The following is a 17,766-nucleotide window of genomic DNA, read 5'->3' as shown; positions in this document are numbered from 1 at the left end:
GAAAGTAGTCCTAAAATGAACCTGTATTGACTTTACTGTGTTGCGTTATTAGCGAGCATCACGCATGGGTCAGTCTTCCCTCCTCTGTTGAAAGTGAGTTAAGCAGGTGCATGCTATTTTACTTACCGCGAATAGGTGGCAAGCCGTTATCGATAGGCCTATGGCGAAGGGAGCACCACTCGCCGCCTTCGCGCTCTCCCCGAAGCAGGCACCACACACAGTCATAACCAGCACGAAAGTTATTATCGCCTCCACGAAGACTGCCTGCGTCAGCGTGAGGTGTGGGCTCACCGCCGTCAAGCCCAAAGTGGATGCAGTCTCTTCAGGTGTCAGTGCCTGAAACATTACGTATACCTTCTGCTAGCGTTTCCGATTACACTTAGGGCTTAATCTCTAGGCTTTTATGTAGGTTATACGCTTAATATTTTCTCTGAACTGAATGCGGCACAAAGGTAACTAGTACTTTACAGTGCTTGAATATACCCTATCCTAGGTCCTAGGACAGGGTGTTTTCCCGCTATTACTGAAGAAATGAAATTTGGGTCTGGCAGTAACAATGTATCAGAATTATTTCTGATTAAAGGAAGTCGGCATTACAGTTCTTGTCAGAATTGTGTCTGATAGCGCGCCACAAGAGGGTCTTCTGCATTTTTACCTAGCAGGCGAGTTTGGACGGAATGTGTGGGCTCTTCGTCTACCTTTTGTAAAGGAAAGTTTCTCTGCGTGTACTTCACATAAAGACCTGTGTACCACCCAGTCGTTACTTCAGGGTGTATCGAGGATAGCAGAAACTCACGACCTCCGTTTTCTACGTTAGATCACTGAAGTGAAACTTCAGTCTTCGCTGCTGCAGAGTAACTGCCTATCGAGTACAGACTGCATCTCCCTTTGGGTATTTTGGGATACACGTCTGAACATTGCAGGAGGGTATATAGTTCTGTGTATGCCAATATTTATGACTATTGAAATACACTTATGCCTCGTATTACCTCCCATTAGGCACTTTGCAACAATGGAATACGTTACTGTAACTGCTCCTGGCAAATTAGTCAAATATGTGAGATATCCGAGAGTTACTTTTCTTACCATCCTCAAGACTACTGGTGTATTTCACTCTACATGTCTGTAGTAATTTCGCCGACTTCATATTTCGGTGTTTCGAGATTAAATGAGGCACGGAGAGGACTGCGAAAGCCTTTACCCTTCATTTCTCAACACTATTTCTAGTAATTTTTGACTTGCAGTTTTTCCGATACCTTATTGCAGGAATGGCATTGTCCTAAACCTTTAGCTGCTGAGTAATATGTTTTAGTAACCAGTTCAATTTTACTGATCTCTTCAGATACAGTCGTTTAACTATATATGACGGTATTATCTGTTCTCGAAAGAACGGTTACCGTAGATGACCATGCAGCTTCGCTGAAAATGAAATGATAAATGGACACCCTAGCTGCAAACAGGCGTTAATGTACTTCACTGGGGACATGTTGAAAATGTGTGCCGCGACCGGAACTAGAACCCGGGATCTCCTGCATACATGGCAGATGCTATCGATCTGACCCACCGAGGGCACAGAGGATAGTGTGCCTGCACGCTCCCCGTAAGACCCACATTCCCAACATGTCCACACCACTACATTCGTAGTGCGCCTAATAGATGTTTGCCCATGATACTCATTATTCGTGGCAGATTACCAAGTACCGTACGAGTTCGGGAATAGTGTGCGCGTTCGCACAAGGTGAATGGCCGGGAAGCCATATTTTAACTATGTATGACGGTAGTATCTGTTCCCGTGTTAGAGTCCCGGTCGGGGCACACATTTTCAACATGTTCCCAATGAAGTACATTAGCGCCTGTTTGCATCTGGGGTGTCCATTTAATTATTTCATTTACAGTCGTTTAAATTTATACCTGTGGCAGTATCATCGCCACACACTAATCCATAAATTCAACACCAGTACTTATTTCATTGCAGATGTCCACGTAGCACTACCACTACAGGCTTGAATTGAGTAGTAGATGAGTACATCGTATCAGCGTCATTTATGGAAGCTTACAATGATTGTGAACACTGTGCGACGATACTAACACGTAATTTCCACTATTGTACCTGTGGACATTGGTGGCGAATTATGTTTACTGCAGCATCTGAAGATGTTAGCCACTGCTTCCTGCAATTAATCAGCTGTGGAATACCTCTGATCTAATATTTCCCTCACGGCTGGAATAAAGGTGATATTTAAGGTATGTTGTGGCAATGGTGTTATATTTAACGGGACGCTCATGCACTGACTGACGTTCTTCATCTGAATACTGCCTAAAAATTGAGTCTCCAACCGGCAACTCGCACGCATCCTTACCTTTAGGACGAGGGCTGCAGCAACGGCGCCGGCGCACTGTGCCACCACGTATAAGAGGGCTCTCAGCAGAAAGACGTGGCCGGCCGTCAGCAGCCCCACTGTCACCGCCGGGTTCACGTGCGCGCCGCTGACATGGCCCAGACTCTGAAACAAAGCAGGCCTCACTGGCACACGTTAGCTGGTAATCACTACCTTACTGCAGTGTGGTTTTGGTCAGTATGTGTCCTGGTTCATCCGGTATGAAATATCGGAGTTACAGGAAAGCATTGACCTTTTCGCTGCTATAGACGTGCTCTGTGCATTCCGTGGCGAGTCGTCTATGACTTCTGTTCGCCAAATGCTGGTAGCTATGCTGTGCAACAGCTTTCCAGCCGATGTGAATTACTTATGCGAGTTAAGGAACTATTTTCTTCAATACATATTTCCACATTTTCAATCGGTAAATTGTAGTTATCCATCATACTACATTGCATACAATTATTTAAACATTACAAGAATTTTGAAGTTTTGGGGAAAATAAAAACGCATTGCCTTAACTTCTGTATGATTTGATTTTAGCTCTTTTTTTTTTTGTGGTTTTCGGGCGCACAACTTCAATGGTCATTAGCGCCCTGACTACTCTAAGAATGCACCGCGAGGCACAAGTTGACAACAACAACTAAAAGGGAAAACACAATAAAAGACAGACTGACAGGCATAGGATTAAAAAACATCATCAAATGTCCTTAGCGAGGTTTGTCAAATTGATAAAACAAAGAACACGAGCAGCTGCTCGTGGGTCATCCGCTAAAATGGCATCTAAAGTAGTAGGCAGGTTAAGATCGAGGCGCAGTGTTTTAAGATCGGGACAGGACATTAAAATGTGACGAACTGTCAGCAAGTGCCCACATGGGCAGAACGGCGCCGGCGCAGCCGTCAGCAGATGGCGATGGCTGAACCGGCAGTGTCCAATTCTTAACCTTGCTAAAACGACCTCCTCCCGCCGAGAAGGGCGTGAGGAGGACGTCCAAGCCACGGGAAGAGGTTTTAAGGCCCGAAGCTTGTTGTCGGTAAGTGCAGCCCAATCGGCATGCCACAGCGACACAACGCGCCGACAAATGACCCTGCTAAAATCGGACGAAGGGACACAACAAGAAGCTGTCCGAGGCTGGAGGACCGCAGCCTTGGCCGCGGCATCTGCAGCTTCGTTCCCAGGGATACCGACATGGCCAGGAACCCACATAAAGCTAACCGGCGTACCGACGTCCACCAGCTGCTGAAGAGAGCGTTGGATCCGGTGTACGAAAGGGTGAACCGGGTACGGATCACTGAGGCTCTGGATGGCGCTCAGGGAATCTGAGCAGATGACATAAGCAGAATGTCGGTGGCGGCAGATGTACAGAACAGCCTGGTAGAGGGCAAAGAGCTCAGCTGTGAAGACCGAACAATGGCCATGGAGCCGGTATTGGAAACTTTGTGCCCCGACAATAAAGGAACACCCGACCCCGTCATTGGTCTTAGAGCCATCTGTATAAATGAAAGTCATGTTGTTGAACTTCGAACGAAGTTCCAAAAAACGGGAGTGGTAGACCGAACCGGGGGTGACCTCTTTTGGGAGCGAGCTGAGGTCGAGGTGAACGCGGACCTGAGCCTGGAGCCAAGGTGGCGTGCGGCTCTCGCCCACTCGAAAGGTTGCAGGGAGTGAAAAATGAAGGTGTTGAAGGAGGCGACGAAAGCGAACTCCAGGGGGTAGCAAGGCAGAGACATACAACCCGTATTGAAGGTCAAGAGAGTCGTCAAAAAAGGAACGATAAGAAGGATGGTCGGGCATTGACAGTAGCCGACAGGCATACCGACAAAGCAGAATATCGCGCCGGTAGGTGAGTGGCAATTCGCCAGCGTCAGCATGAAGACTCTCTACGGGACTGGTATAAAATGCTCCGATCGCAAGTCGTAAACCCCGATGTTGTATGGAGTTGAGGCGGCGTAAGATGGATGGCCGTGCAGAGGAGTATACGAAGCTCCCATAATCCAGCTTGGAGCGGACGATCGACCGATATAGGCGAAGTAGGACGGTTCGATCCGCTCCCCACGACATACCACTGAGAACACGGAGGACATTTAAAGAACGGGTACAACGGGCGGCCAAATATGACATGTGGAGACCAGCTAAGTTTCCTGTCAAAGGTAAGGCCTAAAAATTTGATTGTCTCCACGAGTGGGAGAGCAACGGGACCGAGTCGTAAGGACGGTGGGAGAAACTCTTTGTAGCGCCAGAAGTTAATACAGACCGTCTTCTCGGCAGAAAAACGGAAGCCATTGGCGACACTCCAGGAGTAAAGACGGTCAAGAGAACGCTGAAGACAGCGCTCCAAGACACGTGGACACTGCGCGCTGCAATAGATGGTAAAATCGTCCACGAAAAGGGAGCCTGATACATCAGCTGGGAGGCAATCCATTATTGGATTGATCGCTATGGCGAAGAGAGCGACGCTCAAAACTGAGCCCTGTGGCACCCCATTCTCCTGGCGAAAGGTGTCAGACAGGACAGAACCCACACGTACCCGAAACTGTCGATCCATTAAAAAGGAACGAAGAAAAAGAGGGAGGCGACCGCGAAAGCCCCACGTATGCATGGTGCGGAGAATGCCCGCCCTCCAACAGGTGTCGTAAGCCTTCTCCAAATCAAAGAACACAGCCGCGGTCGGGCGCTTCCGCAAGAAGTTATTCATGATGAAGGTCGACAAGGTAACCAGATGGTCGACAGCAGAGCGGCGCCTTCGAAATCCACATTGTACATTGGTAAGTAGGCGTCGAGACTCGAGCAGCCAAACCAAGCGAGAGTTAACCATTCGCTCCATCACTTTACAGACACAGCTGGTAAGCGAGATAGGTCGATAACTGGAAGGCAAGTGCTTGTCCTTCCCCGGCTTAGGAATCGGGACAACAATAGACTCGCGCCAGCATGCGGGAACATGTCCCTCAATCCAGATGCGATTGTATGTACGAAGAAGAAAACCTTTACCCGCAGGGGAAAGGTTCTTCAGCATCTGAATATGAATAGAATCAGGCCCTGGAGCGGAGGACCGTGATCGGCCAAGTGCGGTTTCGAGTTCCCGCATGGTGAATGGGGCATTATAACTTTCACAATTCGAGGAGCGGAAGTCACGTGGCCTAGCCTCCTCGGCCTGTTTGCGGGGGAGGAAGGCAGGGTGGTAATGAGCGGAGCTCGAAACCTCGGCGAAAAAGCGGCCGAAGGCATTGGAGACAGCCTCAGGGGCCACAAGGACTTCATTCGCGACCTTCAAGCCAGAAATTGGGGAATGGACCTTAGTGCCAGATAGCCGGCGCAGGCTACCCCAGACAACAGAAGAAGGAGTAGAACTGTTGAAGGTGCTTGTGAAAGCAGCCCAGCTGGCTTTCTTGCTTTCTTTAATAATACGACGACACTGAGCACGTAAACGTTTATAATTAATACAATTCGCCACTGTAGGGTGGCGTTGAAAGGTGCGTAAAGCACGTCGACGAGCACGTATAGCGTCCCTACATGCTGCGGTCCACCAGGGGACCGGTACGCGACGTGGAGAAGAGGTAGGGTGAGGGATGGAATATTCAGCAGCAGAGAGAATGACTTCCGTGAGGTGTGCGACCTGACGATCGCAGCTTGTGAAGGTTTGATCCTGAAAGGTCGCCCTGGAAGAGAAGAGCCCCCAGTCTGCCTTGGAGATGGTCCAACGAGAGGAGCACGGAGAGGGAGTATGCTGCAGGAGATGGATAATACACGGGAAGTGGTCGCTCGAATATGTATCAGCAAGGGCATACCACTCAAACCGGCGTGCAAGTTGGGGAGTACATATAGAGAGGTCTAAATGGGAATAGGTATGAGATGTGTCCGAAAGAAAAGTAGGGGCGCCAGTATTGAGGCAGACAAGATTGAGCTGGTTGAAAAGGTCTGCTAACAAGGAGCCCCTCGGGCAGGATGCTGGAGAGCCCCAAAGAGGATGGTGGGCATTGAAGTCTCCAGTTAACAAAAATGGTGCAGGTAGCTGAGCAACAAGTTGCGTCATGTCTGCCCTGGTAACGGCAGATGACGACGGAGCGTAAACGGTACAAAAGGAAAACGTAAAAGTGGGGAGAGTAATGCGGATGGCAACTGCCTGCAGGCCGGTGTGCAACGTGATGGGATCGTAGTAAATATCATCCCGGACCAGCAACATAACCCCTCCATGAGCTGGGATACCTACCACAGGGGGTAGGTCAAAACGCACAGAGGTGTAGTGTGCCAAGGCAATTTGATCGCATGGGCGTAGCTTCGTTTCCTGGAGGGCTACGACGAGCGGACGATGCGAGCGGAGCAGCAACTTCAAGTCCTCTCGGTTGGAGCGAACGCTGCGAATATTCCAGTTAATAAGTGCCATCGGAAGAAAAGGAAGATGAGAGAAGGGGTCACCTCGAAGGCCGCTGAGGGCCTGGCTTCGAGCGAGCACTGCCGCCGCTATCAGTAGGCGGACAGTCATCGTCCATTGGTTCTATAGGTTCATCGGCCATCTTGGGAAGATGGCCGGGAGGGGGAGCTTCCTCCGCCGGTGAACGGCCAGATGTTCGGCTACCAGCGGTGCGGCCAGGCGAAAGGGTTGACGGCCTGGGGCGGCAACCGCTGGGTGGCGCAGGAGAAGAAATGCGCCGTGGCGGAGAAGGAGAACTGTGCTTCCTATTAGCCTTCTTGGATGGTCGTTTGGTGGAAGTACCGGACGAAGGCTGGGAGGTCGAGGTACGTAGGAAGTCTGCACGGGACGGTTCCTTCTTGAAGGCCCGTGCATCTGACTTCTGGGTCTTCGTCTTAGCAGAAGCTGATGAAGGGGCTGGTGTCTGTGGGGTGATGGGACGAAGAGGAGACGTCGACCGCGCGATCTTAGCACTGGCCGAACGGACGACCGTGGTGCTGAAGGTCAGATCGCATGTCTGGGTTGCTACCTCCCGGGTAGTCCGAGGAGAGGCGAGGACAGTGCTGTATTTCCCCGCTGGGAGCAGCGTGGGCTTCCTACTAGCCAATAGCTTGCGAGCAGCCGAGGTGGACACTTTCTCTTTGACCCGAATTTCTTGGATACAGCGTTCTTCTTTATAGACAGGACAGTCGCGGGAGGATGCGGCATGGTCACCCTGACAGTTCACACAACGAGGAGACGGAGGTGGACAGTCACCCTCATGGGCATCCCTGCCACAAGTGACACATTTAGCCGCATTGGAACAAGACTGTCGAGTGTGATTGAAACGCTGACACTGGTAGCAGCGCGTAGGTGTCGGGACATAGGGGCGAACAGAAATAACCTCGTAGCCCGCCTTGATGCGCGATGGCAGCTTAACACTATCGAAGGTTAAGAAAAGTGTCCGGGTCGGTACAAGGTCATTGTTGACCTTTTTCATGACCCGATGGACAGCCGTCACGCCCTGCTCAGCGAGGAAAGATTGAAGCTCCTCGTCAGTCAATCCGTCGAGAGAGCTACTATAGACTACACCACGAGACGAATTCAAAGTGCGGTGGGCCTCCACCCGGACAGGGAACGTGTACAAGAGTGTGGCCCGAAGCAGTTTTTGTGCCTGAAAGGCACTCTCAGTTTCTAGTAATAAGGTACCGTTACGCAACCTGGTACAAGATTTGACAGATCCGGCTATGGCATCTACGCCCTTCTGGATAACGAAAGGGTTGACAGAGGAAAAATCCTTTCCGTCCTCAGATCGAGAAACTACGAGGAACTGTGGGGCAGGCGGTAGTATTTTTGTCACTGTTGGCTGGTCACGTTTCCGTTTGTGGGTCGAAGTCGAAAGCGATGGAGTAGAATCCATTGCGGAGGAATCCCCCATGATTGCCAGCGTCTCCGATGGCGCGCTCCTTCCTTGTGGGGACCCTCTCAGAGGGCACTCCCGCCTTAGGTGAATGTTTACACCTCAGGTCACACCTCCCGAGAAACAGACGGAGGGACCAATCGGCATGGTCAGAAGGTATCAGCTCAGGCAATCACCCCTCCCCGGGCCTGGCCTTTACCAGGGGGTACGCGCGTGCCTTACATGTCTACCCAGGGCGGGGACTTACGCGTTACCCCGTCACCGGCTACGCGTGCGAACGCGTGGGTCGGCCTTCAGACACGCACAGGGAGGAAGGAAGAAGAGAAGGAAGAGAAAGAGGACAGACTGTCTCAAACGCCGAGGCGGAGACCAGAGAAGGCAAGGAGAAGAAGGCAATGAGAAAGCAAGGAGAAGGAGGCAAGGAGAAGGAGGCAAGGAGAAGGAGGCAAGGAGAAGAAGGCAATGAGAAGGCAAGGAGAAGTCAAGGGAAAAAGTAAGGAAGACAGTGAAGTGGAGAAGAGCAAAGAAAGGAACCAACAAAAGGAAGGAAGAAACGAGAAGGAAAAACCAAATAGACCACGATTATAGGTCGTGAAACCGTCCGTCTCCGGACGCAGGCGCTAACTACCCCCGTGAGGGGGATGGACTCCTTTTAGTCGCCTCTTACGACAGGCAGGAATACCTCGGGCCTATTCTAATCCCCGGACCCGCAGGGGGGGATTTTAGCTCATTGCAGCTAAAGAAATGTAGCAGAGATATCTAAGTTTTGAATAAAATAGAAGGGTATCATCTTGTAGTATTACTTTGTTTTATATCTGGAGGACGGTCGCACGGCTCGTCCATTCGAGTCCTTGGGCATCGCGAATCTTTTGGTCGCGATCTGTGTATCTCCAAGGTACCAGAAGATTTTCTGGGAATCTAGCACACAATCAGGTTTTTTACGCCAAATAATATAAATTATATTCAAAATATGGGATTTACTTGTCTGCAGCAGAGAGAGGTCGACAGCTGAGGATGCGTACAGCACATTGCTCTCCTTTCTAGCAGTATCGTGAAAGACTGAACATTTGTTGCTCTTATTCTTTGATATTTACGTAGAGTAAAGACTTAATCTAAAAGCGAACTTTTGCCTCATTTTTAGCGGTTTTGATGTAACAGCTACTGGTTTAATTATAAGCTTTTAAGTCTACATTGTATCGCTCCCTTGTCCACACGATAACAACTTTCTCGTTTTGTTAAAATGTGATGATACGTCGGGGAGCTATGCGCTCAATAGTACTCACCACTGCAGCGCTTTGTTCTTAAATCCTTACTGCCTATCAGTGACAGTAGCCATTCACGTGACGGTAATAGAACTTTCACAGCGGAGTGTTTTATTCCCATGTAATTGCGAATTTGTGTTTCAGATCGAGTGTAAGCTGCTTTCGCTGCCAGTTCCGATATACCCTTTGTCTAGATCGTCATTTAAATCTTCGCACCGTGTCCAAACGTCAAACTGTATCGCAACTGAAGAGTAGTGAAATTTAAGAATAAATGGAACCACAAAAATTTTCTTCAACATCCTTTCAAGGAAGACTGCTCAGAGCCCATCAGAACTGATTCCGCATAAAAACAAGCCGTTCGAATATACAGATGAATACAACGTGAAATCCGAAGAGTGGTGGTTGTGGTGGTTGTGGTGGTGGCGGCGGCGGCGGCGGCATTATCTGTGTTATGAAGTTTAGGACGTTATCTCTGACCGCTTCTACAAAATTTCACGTGCCAACCCCTTCCCGAAGGAGTTTTGTCCACATGGGTGTTGGTGAGCAATTACGATTTTGTACGCTCATTCTTATTTGTCTTACGGCTAGAAACGCCTCTAACATTGGTCGTTTGCTTTTGCCTTGCGATTTTCTGTGTACATTTAATAATTTTCTTTACCTTTCGTCGGTATCTGACGGCTAAGGGACTCAACGAGGTGCTCAGTCTTTCCATAGGGAGCATCCTGAGTTACTGACGGCTGTCAGAAACTAGAGCAGAGTTTGTGTGTGTGTGTGTGTGTGTGTGTGCGTGTGTCTTTATCGGACCGGTACGTAGGGATTGGTAGAGTGTGCCGCATTTCCACCTCTAACCAAACCGATTTAAGGTGAAGACAGGCTCACAGTAAGGAATACCTTCTACCCAGAAGGTAACAGTAAAAAGCGAGAATGCTCAAAACTTGGCTGGCCTAGAAGGTAAGCTTTCAGAGCTTGTATTTGCCTAACTGCCGATTTTATGGGTGACGTGGTCCAAAGCAAAATATACGTAACTACAAGAAGGATGAAAGGATGAACGCCCACCATTATTAAGGTAAGAGCAATCGTCGCCTGAACAAGGTGACTGAATTAGCGGCAGCAGATCATACACTGGAACAAGGAACCACCCAATTAGTTTCTGAGAAACTGCAGGTAGACCTGTCGCCGTAAGATGTACAGATGCCATAAAATTACAGGAGCATATGACTATATCAGACGACAAATTAAGTTTGTATCGTTAGTGCAAAAGGACGAACACCATGAACTCTCTCACTACAAGCTCCTTAACAGATAGGCCCAACTCCGTTGATACCTCTGAATGTTTCCATCACTGGAAACTTTAACGTTAGATACTTTAACTTTACTACGACCCTATACCTACGAAACAGTAGTAAACATTCTTTGAACTTTCTATAATAAAAGGTGAGGTCGCCTAAGTAAAGAGGGTGGGGCCTAAGTCACCTGGGCCTCTGCGTGAGAGACGAATTTTTCCACCCACAGCTGTCGTTTTCATTGCAGAGAAGCCCTAAGAAGCACCCACTATTTAATAGTGCTACCTCAAGAAGGGAAATGCGGCAGAAAAGGAGATACTGCACTTAAGAGCGATTCAAACAGGAAAGGGATGAAAGAGTGAGCTGGTTAAAGAGGAAGGGTTCACCACACGCTGCATACAGTGGTAGATGCGCCCCCTCGAGACCAATCCACGTATCTCAAAGTTAGCTTAAAACTTACCTGAAAATAGAAACCACTTTTACATAGAAAACCAATTCAGTTTTCCGTGATTCGTTAGTGGCTAAGACTGGGGTGGCGGCGACCTCTTTTACGAGAAGCCTGAAAATTATTTTCGTGGTCAGCCACAAAGCTATGGCGAACATACTGTACATAGTATCTAGTCTGCACGTCCACGTTCTTGTCTTGCCCACTGGAATAAACGTTTCTACTCTACGGGATCAGAATTTATGATACATGAAATATTGAGATCTAATTGATAGACATTTGATAATTATCATACGTACAACATACTAATATTTCTTAAAATAGTAATGCTATCAAACCGCACTATGAGCAGTTCAGATGTGACCTCTGCATTAAGTTCTCAATAAACGGTCTTTCGCCCTCTTCTAATCTGAGTGGGAAATCATATCACCACTTGCCACGTGATTTTGTTACTATTACGGGCGGCACACTTACTTCCGTGAAATATATACAGTTCTCTCGAGTTCACTTCCTATATGTACCGAAAACCGTGAGTTTAGTTGCACTCTGGCTGTGACGTCACCCGAGGCAGCGCGTAAGCCGGCTTTTGACGCCGACCACGTGGTAGTTGTGTGCGAATTTAAGTGAAGTCATTGCCTCAGGCAGTATTTATACATGGGCGCAGCGGATGACCAAGGGAACACCTGTCATCCGCCCTATGTCCCCAGTGGTAGCCACTAAATGGCCATTTTCTAACGATAATAACATTTGCGTAAAAATTTAGAATTTTCGTGATTTTTGTACGAGTTGAAGTAGGTTCTAGTCACCAAGAAAGTTTTAGGTCGGCTGCATTTCAATGTAGCCTAGAATTTTTAGAACAGAACTGATAGAACATGACTTATGAACTACAACTTTGATGTTCATGCCTATACAATGTCTCTTAAAGTCTGAACTTTTAGTTCTATTATTTAATGGGTTTCATCAAGTGCTATAATTATAACTTTCTAGCATTAACAGAACTGATACTTTACCACAAATAAGGTCTTTGTTGCAGATTTAATTCTCAGTAAGTTACTCTAATACTAGAGGTAGCTTAATGGTGTCACATCAAGTTTTCCATATCAGACAGACTTCATGCAAATTTTTGGCTTTCTAGCGCCACTTACGAAAGGGTTAATTTAGGAAGAGATCTTATCACCCAGACAATTTAAACAATATACTGACGCATATTTTGACCAAACTTAGAAAAGCAACTTTAATTTTCAATTTCATTCTTAAATTATGTTGGTTGGTTGGTTGTTTGAGGTTTAAGGGACCAAACAGCAAGGTCATCAGTCCCTTGTTTCAAATATACTCCATTCTGCTAACGGGACATCTCAGAAAAGTCAGAACAATAAAAGGGAAAAACGTAAAAGGGCAGTCACGTTGTCATTGGTAAAAACAAATGAGGGAAGTCGGCAAGAGAACGAACCCAACACCATGCTGAAGCAGCATAGGCAAGACCACCTGTGACTTAAAAGGTACAACTGCTATAATGCAGAAAATACGTATGGGAATAGAAAGACTAACCAAGCCTTAAAAAAGGGTTAAAAAAGAGTAAAAGAGGAAGAAAAGAGGATTCCGGTCAGGGAGGTGAATCGGGAATCTCTTAACACTGCCTACAGTGGGAGACACCAAAACACTCACCGCCCTGCCCCAACACCAGAGAGAGATTAAAAACCTTAAAACTGGTAATAAAAACCACTCTCCCGGAGGAAACTAAGAACCAGAGAGACCATCCGGGAATCGTCAGCCAACATCAAAGGTAAAGTGTGGGGGAGTCTGCACTTAGCACGCAGAGCCAAAAGAAGGGGGCATTCAACCACAATGTGGGCCACTGACTGGAAGGCTCCACAACCACATAGCGGGGGTGGCTCATCACGCAAAAGAAAACCATGGGTCAGCCTGGTATGGCCAATGCGGAGACGGACACAGTGTGGTCGAGTCCTTTCGGGAAAGGCGAAAGGAAGAACGCCATGGGCCTGGTGTCACCTTAATTGCACGAAGTTTATTAGACAGTGGAGTAGCCTCCCAAGAATTGGCCCATGACTGTGCGAAGTGGGATTTGATGTGAAGCCGTAAATCCGCTGCAGGAGGGGTTACAGAAAAGGGGGGGTAAGTAACTGCTCCCCCAGCCAAACGATCAGCGAGCTCATTACCCGGGATACCCACATGGCCAGGGACCCATAGGAAGTCAATGGAACAAGCAGCACGGTGAATATCAGCGAGATGGCCATGGATGGCAGAGACCAAGGGATGGCGCGAAAAACACCGGTCAATAGCAAGAAGGCCACTCATCGAGTCCGTACATAACAAAACGCGGTTGTGTTGTGATTGTTTAATAAAGGTGAGGGCCCGGGAAATTGCCATCAATTCCGCAGTAAACACCCCACATGTAGGTGGCAGCAGATGATTTTCCGTTCCAACAGAGGACGTGAAGGCATACCCAACATGATCAGCAGATTTAGAGCCATCAGTATAAAAAACAACAGCATCCCGAAACTCCCATAAAATTTGGCGGAAAAAGGAACGGAACACTACCGGGGGGATGGAATCTTTCGGATCTCGGCGGAGATCCATCCGAATTCGAGGCCGAGGAACTAACCAAGGAGGGTGGAGGGGAGGGAGCGAGGAAGACAGGACAAAGAAGGAAGCTGAAAATCACGGGAAAGAGACGCAAGGCGCAGCCCAACCGGTAAACACGCCCGAGGGCGGGAGTCGGGTGGGCGACGTCCTTGGTCTGGGAACAGGATAGAATAGGAAGGATGAGTGGGAGAAGAACGGATAGTGAGGGCATAAGACACCAGAAGCTGGGACCGCCGAACAGAAAGGGGGGATCCCAGCTTCAACCAGGAGACTATCAACAGGGCTAGTAGGGAAGGCACCAGTGGCCAAACGGATACCACGAAGGTGGACTGGATCCAGCACGTGCAGTGTGGAAGGAGCAGCTGAACCATAAACTTGACAACCATAGTCCAAACGAGACAGAACTAGAGCACGATAAAGACGGAGGAGGAGGGAACGGTCCGCACCCCAAGAGGAGTGGGCAAGGAAGCGAAGGACATTGAGTTTACGTAAACATCCTACCTTCAGGAGTCTGATATGGGGCAACCAAGTGAGCTTGTTGTCGAAAAGAAGACCCAGGAAACGAAACTGTGAAACCACAGGCAATCGTTGTGCAGCGAGATAGAGCTCTGGATCAGGGTGGACCGTAGTACGGCGACAGAAGTGGACCACCCGCGATTTTAAAGGAGAGAATTGAAACCCGTGTGAGAGGGTCCATGCAGAGGCACGCCGTATAGCCACCTGGAGCTGCCGTTCTGCAGATGCCATCGAGGAGGAACTAACCCAAATGCAGAAATCATCCACATACAGGGCAGGGGCGACCAAGGGACCGACAGAGGCCACAAATCCATCGATAGCAATGAGGAAAAGAAGGACACTCAAGACAGAACCCTGTGGGATGCCCGTCTCCTGGGTCCGTGGAGAACTAAAAGCAGTACCAACTCGAACTCTGAATGACCGATGGATCACGAACTGGCGGATAAAAATCGGGAGTGGGCCCCGAAGACCCCACTGATGAGGGGTTAGTAATATGTGATGGCGCCAGGCCGTGTCATAGGCCTTGCGAAGGTCAAAAAACACTGCAACCAAATGGCGGCGCTGGGAAAAGTCTGCCGAACTGCGGATACCAAGCGAAGTAAATGATCGATTGGAGATCGTCCCTCTCGAAAGCCACACTGGTAAGGGAACAATAGATCCCAAGATTCGAGGACCCAAGTGAGCCGACGGGCTACCATCCGTTCAAGTAACTTACAAACAACATTCGTCAAACTAATTGGCCGATAGCTGTCAACGGATAGGGGGTTCTTACCAGGCTTAAGGACAGGAACCACAATGCTATCCCTCCACTGAGAAGGGAAGTCACCCTGGAGCCGGATACGGTTAAAGACTCGAAGAAGATGTTGCCGTTGTGGAGCACTGAGATGTTGAAGCAGTTGATTATGAATGGAATCTGGGCCAGGGGCCGTATCATGAGAAGAAGATAGAGCAGAAAGAAATTCCCATTCAGTAAAAGGTTCGTTGTATGATTCTGACTCACAAGTGGTGAAAGATAAGGTGAGAGCTTCAGCCTGCTGTTTTTGATGAAGGAAAGCAGCGGGATAGGAAGCTGACGCCGATGCCACTGCAAAATGGGTCGCAAGATGTTCGGCGATAACTAATGGGTCCGTACAAATGCCATCTGGGAGGTGAAGGCCTGGGAGGGTGGACTGCCGATGGCAACCTTGGAGAGAGCGAAGTGTAGCCCATACCCGTGACAGAGGGACAGTGGAACCAAGGGAAGAAACGAATCGTTCCCAACATATCCGCTTGCTCTGTTTGATTAAATAACGGGCTTTAGCGCGAAGGCGTTTAAAAGTAGTAACGGTGGCTACGGATGGGTGCCTCGAAGTGTTGCAAAGCTCGACGGCGATCACGGATGGCAATGGCAATGGTCGTACTCCACCATGGGACTTGCCGGCGACGAAATGGTCCAGATGAGCGCGGGACAGCAAGGTTAGCAGCGCGAACAATCGCGTCAGACACGTCACGTAGGACGTCATCAATACAACCCGACAAAGAGGGAGAAAACTCGACCTGTGCAGTGTATAGAGGCCAATCGGCGCGGTGGAAAGACCAACGAGGTAACCTGTCCATCGGGGAGCGGGAAGGGAGCGTGATTATCAACGGGAAATGGTCACTATCACAAAGGTCGTCGTGTGGCGACCAGTGTAATGAAGGGAGTAGAGAGGGAGAAGAAAGAGAAAGATCAATGGCAGAAAAGGTACCATGACCAGCACTGAAATGAGTAGGGGAGCCATCATTAAGAAGGCACAGGTCGTGGTCTGCAATAAATTGGTCTATAAGAAGACCTCGTCTAGATGGAAAGGCACTGCCCCACAAAGGATGATGAGCATTAAAATCCCCAAGGAGGAGGAAGGGAGGAGGAAGTTGCTGAAGAAGGGTGGTTAAGGCAGCAGGTGTAAGAACCCTGTCAGGAGGGAGATAAAGATTGCAAACGGTGACTGCAGAGTCTAAGTGGACCCTAACAGCAACCGCTTCCAATGTAGTTTGGAGAGGAATCCACGTGCTAGCAATATCGGTACGGACCAACGTACCAACGCCACCAGAAGCCCGCAAGGGTCCGACCCGATTTCGACAGAAAACACGGAACCCACGGAGAGTCGGGGAGTTAGCATCAGTAAAATGAGATTCCTGGAGAACCACACAAGCTGCAGAGTAGGACGAAAGAAGGGATTTCAATTCCGGAAGGTGACGATAGTAGCCATTACAATTCCATTGGAGAACCACAGAACGATGGTTTAAATGAGGGCTGAACACGCGAAATCCAGTCATACTGCCGGGTCCCCACCAGTCACAGACAAGGAGGGGGCGACATCCATGAACGACAGGTCAGAATCCGGTTGTGAAGTCGGGGAAGGGACCTCCGGTGACACCAGAGGCTCTTTGTCCTGGGACTTATGTTTCTTCTTTTCAGGCTGAGATCGAGGAGGGCTGTGTGGCATAAAGGAGCCAGCTGCAGCAAGATCAGGAACAGAAAGAGACCGGGCGACCTGGGGGCCGACAGACCGCGGCTCTCGCGGTCGCCGCGCGGCAGCAGACCTTTGACCTGGAAGGTGCCGGGAAGGGGCATCCCGGGAGAGGCGCCCTTGACCGGCAGACGCCGAAGGAGGGGGAGCAGCACCCAGAGGACAAGGTGTGGGAGCTGCAGGGGTGGGGGGGAGGAGTGGGGTCTGGGATGGGGGTAAGGAAGGGGGGGGGAAGGGGTGAAGATGTAACCAAGGCGGAAGTAGATGTCATGGACACAGGGTGAAGTTGTGTATATTTCTTACGGGCCTCTGTGTAGGTTAAACGATCGAGGGACTTATACTCTTGTATCTTTTTTTCTTTCTTATATACTGGGCAATCTGGTGAACGTGGAGAATGACTACCATGACAATTTACACATACGGGAGGGGAACACAGGGACTCCCCTCATGGAGTGGACGTCCACAGTCACCACAGAGAGGGTCCTGGGAACAGCAAGAAGACATGTGGCCAAAACGCAAGCACTTAAAACACCTCATAGGAGGTGGGATGTACGGCTTCACATCACAGCGATAGACCATAATCTTAACTTTCTCAGGAAGGGTATCCCCTTCAAAGGCCAGGATAAAGGCACCAGTATCAATACAGTTATCTTTAGGACCCTTCTGAACACGCCGAACAAAGTGAACACCCTGCCGTGCGAGATTGTCCCGAAGTTCCTCATCAGTTTGAAGGATGAGGTCCCTGTGGAAAATCACACCTTGTACCATATTTAGAGACTGGTGAGGGGTAATAGACACAGGAATTGTGCCAAGATGGGTACAGGCACGAAGGGCCGCAGATTGGGCAGCTGAAGTAGTTTTTAATCAGCAACGAACCCGACCGCATCTTGCTCAGGGAGTCCACTTCGCCGAACTTGTCTTCAATGTGTTCCACAAAGAATAAAGGTTTGACACTGGTGAAAGTTTCTCCATCAGTCCTAGTGC

The 17,766-nt window shown here is 49.1% G+C and overlaps 1 protein-coding gene across 1 annotated transcript in view; it reads right to left on the bottom strand.

Annotated features, from left to right (window-relative positions):
- Positions 1-17,766, bottom strand: part of LOC126249311 (aquaporin AQPAe.a-like) — a 52,556-nt gene that overhangs the window by 19,258 nt on the left and 15,532 nt on the right. Inside the window, exons 3-4 of the mRNA XM_049950965.1 lie at positions 2,361-2,504; positions 127-336 (exon numbers count right to left, since the gene is read on the bottom strand). Coding sequence (XP_049806922.1) covers positions 127-336; positions 2,361-2,504 — 354 coding nt within the window. The remainder of the gene's footprint in view (positions 1-126; positions 337-2,360; positions 2,505-17,766) is intronic.

This window comes from Schistocerca nitens, chromosome 3 (assembly GCF_023898315.1).
Source record: "Schistocerca nitens isolate TAMUIC-IGC-003100 chromosome 3, iqSchNite1.1, whole genome shotgun sequence".
NCBI classification, from domain to species: domain Eukaryota; kingdom Metazoa; phylum Arthropoda; class Insecta; order Orthoptera; family Acrididae; genus Schistocerca; species Schistocerca nitens.
Note: the sequence above shows the minus strand (reverse complement) of the source record. Positions and strands in the feature narration are given on the sequence as shown.